Source organism: Tupaia chinensis, unplaced genomic scaffold, assembly GCF_000334495.1.
Source record: "Tupaia chinensis unplaced genomic scaffold, TupChi_1.0 Scaffold000316_1, whole genome shotgun sequence".
Taxonomy (NCBI): Eukaryota; Metazoa; Chordata; class Mammalia; order Scandentia; family Tupaiidae; genus Tupaia; species Tupaia belangeri.
Window position 1 is genome coordinate 7,041,766 of NW_006159809.1, and position 8,149 is coordinate 7,049,914.

The window sequence follows — 8,149 nt, forward strand, 5'->3', positions numbered from 1 at the left end:
GAGAATCTCAATAAAATAAGAATAAAATGCATTTGTTGACACTGTTACTTTTATTTCCTAAGGTTGGATCACTGAACATCATTAACTACAGAAAGCAGGTGTGGTGGGACCAGCAGTTAGCGTAATGGCTATGTTGCTGGACTCCCACGTAGTCGACAGCGGTTCACGTCCCAGACCTGGTGGCTTAAAACTCATGCCAGGCGTGTGTGCGTGCGTGCCCAAGATCCTGAGAGGAGAATGGAGGAGAAGGGATTGCGGCGTGGCCATCCCCCCTGGGGGGTGATTTCTCGCTTTCTGTCTCTCTGTTTCTCTCTGTCTGACGAGCGCACGCGCCCTATAGCAAAAACCTCTCCAAAAAAAAGAAAAAAGAAAAGAAATCAGGTGTGGTGTACTGTGAGAGAGATTGTTGTCTGTTTTAAAATGGATGAGAGTTTTAGTTGCATAGTTTTCTTTCCAAATAGGGCTGCAAAGCAGTAAAAGGCTTTGAAAGTCACAGACACCTTCATCCTTGTCTTTGTGACTCTGGTCTGAGCCTCAGACCTATCTGAAAATGTATGACACTTCCCTCCCTAACTCCTTCCCTGGAGCTATTATGACAATTAGAATTGAACTGTAAAATACTGTATAAGCTTGACACAGCAGGCACTTAATACACTGTAGCCTCTACTTGCAATAACATACAGCTTTGAACAAAAGTGGTAAAAGCAAATCCTTGGGCTAGGAGGAAAACTGGATATTTTCCTGTTTCTGAGCAAAACTGACTTCTGCCTAGAAACATGGTGAAGGGATTCTGTACTCATCTGCCCACAACTGAACAGCTTGAGAGCTTGCTACACACCATGCATCGCCCTAGGCACCCGGGCCACTGAGTTAACAGCAAACATAGTTCCTGTTGTGCAGATGAAGTTTGGTAATTCCTACTTCAACTTCTGCCTAGCTTGTATCTCCCAGTGGTTTCTTGAGGGGTCCTGTCATATGGTAGAACCACCTTGGGACCAGATCAGAGCACTGGGGTCTTGCTTTGAGCCCTGTCATTTCTTTACCTCCTTCCTAAAGCCAGGGTGGAGAAAAATCAAAGCTGAACTGCCTTTTCTGTCATTGAGATACCATAGGCATGGTCTATGCAGGGTGTAAGACCCAGAGCCAACAGGTGGCATTGTAACTGGGGAACTGCACTCTCACATGGCCAACCATGGTTCAAGCTCTGGGCTTGGTGGCTTGAAAACTGCACTAGGCACATGTGCATGCATGCCCAAAATCCCAGGAGGAGAATGGAGAAAGGATTGTGGAAAAATCACTCCCAGGGGCTGATTTCTCACTCTCCCTCTCACTGTCTCTCTGGAAAAAGCATGCACCCATGGCAAAAAAAAAAAAAAAATCTTAAAAAAAATTTTTTTAAGAATTATTTCATTTAAATTCATTCATTCATTTTAATTGGACCAGAGGAGGACAGAGAAAGAAAGGGAAAATGAGAAAGCAAGCCACCTGATCCGGGACTCGAACCATGGTCGGCCATGTGGGAGTCCAGCGCTCTTAACCGCCACACCACCTGCTGGCCCCCCCAAAAAAATTTTTTTAAATCCAACTGTAGAGTTAAACTGGCACCAAAGTTTGAGAAATGATGTCTAGGACATCATCCACACCTTCTAATAGCTCACACTCTAAACACCTGAAGAGACAGATGGCCACTGTGGACGAAGACTCCTTCGGTCACCGCCAAGCAGCACCAGCAACAGAACATGAAGCCCCTTCACCTTGGTCTTAACTGACACAGTACCACATCCAAAGGACAGGAACCATGTCTGTCACTGATTTTCACCATTCCCGCCACACTAACAGTGTCCTGCTATAACCAGTCAGTGAGTAGCAGGCACAGGTAGGTAGGCCGCGTCGTTAAAACTGCGCCTAGCTGGCCTCCTTGGCTTGCAGCCCTCCTCTGAGCACTCAGGAATTCATTCACGGCCAACTGCAAAGGGGGCGGCTCACCTGCAATGACCAACCAGTGAGGGGAAACTCGCAGGCTCGTCCCATCTAAGCCCTACTGAGTGTCTCAGGAGAGGGCGTAGTGTGCTTAGGATTACTCGCAGTGATGTCCTGCAGGAGCACTCAGTCCCATTACTCAGTGAGGGGTCCTTACCCACTCTGACAGGAACGCTGCAGTCACAGGGTAAGGGGCAGCCACGTGGCTTTATGTACGGAACGGCAGAGGCACGTGGAGAATGTGGAGTGGATGTAAACAATCCAAGCACCTCAGGTGGGGCTTTCACTCTGAACTAAAACCAAAGTTTCTAAGCCCTCTGGAACACCAGAGGCAGGTGCACCAGGAATGTACACAGCAAGCATGCTTGATAAACAATCCGAGTGGGGAGTAAGTAAAGTGCGTTTATTTTCTTCTATGTGTTCTTTTTTTAAAAAAAGACAAGAGACTCTTCCTTTTGGTCACTCAGTGTCCACTGGGTATAGAGGAGTATAGCCAGGGGCTGGTCCCCTAGGAGAAGGTGTAGGAGTAGAAGGCAACAACATTGGAGCTGTAGTCCATGGGGAGCAGGTGCCCAATGTGCCGGGCCCCCAGGCTAGCCCCGCCCAGGGCGGAGGAGTGCCTCAGCTTCATCAGGGTGAAGCTGGAGAAGGAGTTCTGAGCCTGGATCTCTCGGCCCTGGGTCAGCGCCAAAAGGAAACCTGGAGAGAGGAGCACAAAGGTGAGAGGGGCCCAGCTGCCCTATGGAGACCAGCGATGGGGAGGGAACTGAGGAGCCCAGGCAAACCAGGCCATGTGGATCAATTCTAGCTGTGGCTATTGGACAGCAACCCCGGGGGGCCTGCCCTCCCCGGCCCCACAGCACACGCCGCCAGAACCCCGTGGTAGCAGTCAGAGTCCTTGGGCTACTGTAGAATACCGAGCGTGCCCGTGATACAGTTGCCAGGGCTCTCAGTCGTGTTTCCTTCCGGCCAGGATTATGCCGAGGCGGGATGTCACCACAGGCTGTCAGGCTGACCAAAGCTCTGGTTTTAAGTTAGGTTTGCCTTTAATTTTTAAAAATGGCTTTACTTAATCAATCATGTGGATCTTTTCAAGAGTTCAGGACTCTGGGTGGCACATTATAAAGGGCTCAGTTCCAGTTAGGAGAGGGCCGTGGCCTTGGGCTGGTGGCCTGTCCAGGCCTCAGGGCCCAAGTCCTCCCTGCAGCAGGAAGCTTTCTGGGGCCGCTTCTTTTCCAGCCCCATCTTCTGCCCTCTCTTCCCCTCCTGTGCCCCCTAAACTCACCTTCCTTCAGCAGCTCCCAGCTCTTCCACACGGAGCCCACACACACGATGGGGAGGCCAATCTCCCCCTGGAACAAGACCTGGATGGAGAGCAGAAAATGGACGCTGTGCACAAACTAGCCTCTCCAGGGCTACAGGGGGTTGATTCCTAAGACCAATCCATCTTATCCCAGGTACTATCCCTCAAGCCCCAAAACAGGAGAAGGTAGATGTACAGAAAGAAAGGGGAAAAAAAAGAAGAAAACAGGAGCAACTCACAAGGCAAGGGAGGGAAGCAGAAAGAAAGAGGGTTAAGCTGAAACAGAGGCAGAAGGAAGAGAAGGAAGGGAAAGGAGGGACATGACTGGAAGGAAGGGACGTATCCGTCAGACCAATATACCATACAGAAATACAGATTAGGGACAGGTCCCAGAGGGGAGCTGCTTGACCAGAGAATTTGTTTGCATTACAGACACTCTGCAGGACGTTTTTCATTTAAAATCGTGTCCTACACACACAGGGGTCGATGACAGCCCCACCCCATGGGAAAGGGCCAAGTCTGCCAGCCCCCACCGCAAATCCCACCTCAACTCACCGGGTCGATCTCAGGCAGCACGGCCACCACATGTCTGCCCAGCATCTCCCCAGCCTTCCTGAAGATGTAGCGGGAAAGGGGGTCTCCTTGCTGAGCACCTGGGGACAGGAGGCGGAAAAGGGGCTAGTGAACACCCAGGGAGCTGCGTGAGGCAGCAACCACAGGAGCACCTGTTCTAGCGAAGGGTCGATCAGATGGCCGCACTCACGGTGCGTGGCCAGGTGGGCCCTGGCTGGGCCTCTCCCTCTCGGTGTGTGATGACAGCTCATGCGCCTCTGGGAAGGCAGCACCCTCTAGAGCATGCTGGCAGCTGGTCTGTGCTCCAGCTTACACTGAGTTCCTGTGAGTCTGTCCCTACTGGTCTCCCAGCTTTGGGGACCCAGGACTCAGGCTGAGCTGCCAGCTGATACTCCTGTCTGAGCACCTGACCCACCTCCAGGCGTCCGCGGCTGATCAGCCCCTTCTTGGATATGTTTGGAGGGTCCTAAGTCCAGTGGGATCTAAGACAGCCCCAGAGTCCCGAGGCTGCAGGATCCATGTGAAGGGAGTATGGACCTCACATCAGCTCTGTGTGAAGCTTCTCCTGACACCCAACAAAATGCACCTGACTTCACAGCCCCCTAGTTCACTGGTTAAAAAAAAAAAAAGTCAAGGGGCCGGGAGGTGGTGTGGTGGTTAAGGTGCTGGACTCCCACATGGCCAACTATGGTTTGAGTCCCTGACCACTATAGTTACTTGCTTTCTCACTTTCCCTTCCTCTCTCTCTCTCTCTCTGGTGAAATCTGAAATGATTAATTAATTAATTCTTTAGGAAAAAAAAAGTATGTGCCTCAAAAAAAAAAAAAAAAGATCTGTTCAAAGGGCACACTGTTGGATACACTTCTCAGAAACAGGTGTACGGCCTGTAGAAGCCAGGATTAGCTGCCAAGGAGAGAAACCCAGGTATCACAAGACATCAGCAACACAGCTGCATGCCCTCTGCCTTCTTCCCAAGGCCACCCCCACGGCCTGTGGTGACAGGGAACTGAGGTTCCCTTGATAAGAGGGAAAATGGCTCCCTGGCCCCATCTGAAAACCACTCCACCCCCAATTATGGATGTCTTTTGAGAGAACGAGCCAGAAAAATTCCTGCCCCACCTCCAGTACCTTCTGCAATTTTCCGGCAAAATCCAGCAAACCTGCATTTGTCAAAGTCCCTGTAGAGGTGAGTGAGAATTCCTAGCCGATCTGGCACCTGAGAGGTGAAGAAAAGGTGCAGGACAGTCATCAGAAGCAAAGGAAAACCCCTAATCCATCCACTGGAGCTGGCTCTACTACGTGAAAAGGTGGTACAGTTTTTGTTTTGGTTTTGGTTTGGTTTGGTTTGGTTTGCTTTATCTGTTTAAGCTCTGGAAAGTGAAAGGATTGCAATTTCTCTTGGAGAAAAGCTCTCTGTCTTCCCCAGCATGGACTTTATTGCTTCCTTACAGATTAACTTGAAGGTAGCACTGAGCACACATCTGTGTTCACTGAAGTGTGTCTAGTAGTTCCTTAAGGTGGTCTTCAAATATTTCTTTGGCTAAATAAATCTAAGGAATATCACACACTGCAACTCTCCTTGAAGGCACAAAGCACATTAGCAAATTAAAGGCTCTGAGAAGTCCTGTGACAAATGGGACCAGCAGTTAGCATAATGGCGATGTCGCTGGACTCCCACATAGTTGACCGCAGTTCACGTCCCGGACTCAGCGGCTTAAACTCACGCCAGGCAGGTGTGCGTGCATGCCCAAGATCCCAAGAGGAGAATGGAGAAGGGATTGCGGTGTGACCATCCCCCCTGGGGGGTGATTTGTCGCTTTCTGTCTCTCTGTCTCTCTCTGTCTGTCTGGCGAGCGCACGCGCCCATAACAAAACCAATCAAAAAAAAAAAAAAAAAAAAAAAAAAAAAGTCCTGCGACAAAGAAATGTTCGTTTCTTCAAATGTATATGATCCACCATAACAAACTCACACACCCTTAATACTGCCAAGGTCCTCAGGAACCAGTGATTCTTCATAATGCATTTTAGTCCATGGACTAGGAGGGCTGAAATTTGACCTCCTGCAGCAATGTACTAAGCACTTTATATACCATCTCGTCTCATCTTTGTAACATCAAAAGCTTAGTCCCATCTCCTGCAGCAAGTGCTACTGAAGTGATTTCTCTTCCTCGCCCTCTCTATTCCTTACCCTGGCCCAGGCCAAACTTCCTCTCCAATCCCCAATCCTTTGGCCCTGAGATTATGGGTATGCCTTTCCACCGTCTAATCTCTTTCCTTGGCCTGGCTCTAGTTCACCTAAGTGGTGGAACAAAAAGACTAACTAGCCTTACACAAAGAGAAATCTACTAGAAAAATATATCTTCCATCTCTCTCTCTTCCCACCTTTTACTGCAGGGTCTGCTAAAGGCAGCTGAGTTCTAACCCATCAGGAATGGGTATGGTACAGACAAGGAGTCGATCCCCAATGCCATGGCAAGAAGGCTGCACCTCCCCCAAAACTCACCTGCCTACCTCTTAATAGGGTCTCCTGGCCCACACAGGCCAGAAGCAACTCACGCCCAACACACCCGTTCCAAGTCCACCTGCTGTCTGCCTCCTGATGTCACCCTGCACTTTTCATCCAAGCCTAGAACACCAACCCAGCAGGTGTGCACTGCCCAAGAATGCAGTCTAGCCAATCACCTGTCCCCATACTCACACCTGCCACCCTTGACACCCTCCTGGAGCATGCTGCTTACACCACTCTGAATCCTGTCTTCACCTACTGTTTCTCGCCCTGTAGCTCTGACCCACGACCTAGCCTGATTTCCCTCTGGCCCGCCCTGGCCCACACTGTCCTCACTCCTGCTGCCCTACCCCAGGTGTGTATGTTCACTGGTGTAGGGGGAGTACCTGGAAATAGTTGAACATGGCCTGTTTGACATAGCCAATGTCATGAGGGGCCGCCTCGAGGTTGTCGATGGAGTCAAACACTATTTTCACTGCTTGGTGTGCAATCCAGTAGGCTGCAGAGAGCAGAGAGGGCCAAGAAGATGGGGCAGTCTCTCTGGGCTACCAGGAAGGAAACTCAGAGCTAGGCAGGGTTAAGAATCGGCTTGGGTGTTAGAGCAAATGAAGTTTCCTAACTCCCAGCCTGGGGGCTTCTCATCAAACTGTGAACTTCTCTGACTGACCCAGAAAAGGGAAAGCTAGAAGGGGGAAAAAGAACACGAGGCCGGGTCACTCCAGCTCCCACCCAAAGATAAGACAAGGTCAGTCAGTTGTCACAAACACCACTGGAGACGCTGCCATGTGCTGGGCCCAAGGGCCCCAATGAAAACATGCATAGGCCACCAACAGAAAGGTGACGGTGGGAGGACCTCCACACCCCCTCCCCACTAGCAAACTGCCTCACTTCTCCTGGCAATTATGGCTCCAGCCTTCAGTTTCAGCCCCTCCCTGGGGACTCCAGAAGTCAGCACACGTAGGCCACAGCCACTGTGTGGAGACAGGATCTGAATCCTGGGTGCAAATCTCTGCTGAGGGACCAGGTCAGTGGTTAGCACGGCACTTGCTTCTCCATGCTCTTCCAGTCATCATCCTGCCCTAGAAGGGTCCAGCTCAGGAGATGCCTCCAGAGAGGCCCAAGGGGTCAGCAGGCAAGGGCAGGGGAAAGGAAGATGGCGCACTGCAGGAAGAGCAGGCCTAAGACCCGAGCCAGGCCTGTCGGTGCGAGCTCACCTGAGCCCTCGTCTCCCATCATGTGGCCCCAGCCACCGCAGCCGCTCTCAGAGCCATCGGGGTTGATGAGCCTGCAGTTGGAGCCTGTTCCAGAGATGAGCACGATCCCACCTGGGGAAAGGGCATGGGAGGCTCAGTGTGGCCGAGGCCCAGCACAGAGCAACAGCTTCCCACTGTGGAGAGACGGACAGAAACTGACCCCAGCAAACAGATCACCACCCAGGCTCCGGGAGAAGAAAACCGAGGACAGCTGGTTTCCTGCCTGACAGTGAGGGCCTGGGCCTCGGGCACGTCCAATCAGGGACAGTCCTTCTCTGGGGGACAAAGAGGAGCAGGAGTCTATGCCTTCTCTAGGGCATGTAGGTCCTTGTGCAGCTGACTCCACCTGCGTCAGTGAGTACCACTGTGTGCCAGGGCCTGTGAGAGACCTGGTTCTCACAATCTAAGACCCCAACCACCTCGGCGGTACAACTGCCTCCGTTCTATACACAGTGAGTCTGAAACACAGAGCTCCCTAGCTTTCTAGGGAGCACAGCTGGGAAAATAGAAGCCAATCCCATGAGACCAACACTC

General features: G+C 51.3%; 1 protein-coding gene across 2 annotated transcripts in view; it reads right to left on the bottom strand.

The window, feature by feature from the left end:
• Nucleotides 1–2,345: 2,345 nt before the first annotated feature.
• NAGK (N-acetylglucosamine kinase) overlaps nt 2,346–8,149 on the bottom strand; it is a 10,376-nt gene continuing 4,572 nt past the window's right edge. For both annotated transcript variants that reach the window (XM_006151269.2, XM_006151268.3), the window contains exons 5-10: nt 7,577–7,687; nt 6,749–6,861; nt 4,985–5,072; nt 3,839–3,936; nt 3,266–3,344; nt 2,346–2,679 (exon numbers count right to left, since the gene is read on the bottom strand). In XM_006151269.2, the coding sequence (XP_006151331.1) occupies nt 2,489–2,679; nt 3,266–3,344; nt 3,839–3,936; nt 4,985–5,072; nt 6,749–6,861; nt 7,577–7,687 (680 nt within the window). In that variant the 3' untranslated portion in view covers nt 2,346–2,488. The remainder of the gene's footprint in view (nt 2,680–3,265; nt 3,345–3,838; nt 3,937–4,984; nt 5,073–6,748; nt 6,862–7,576; nt 7,688–8,149) is intronic.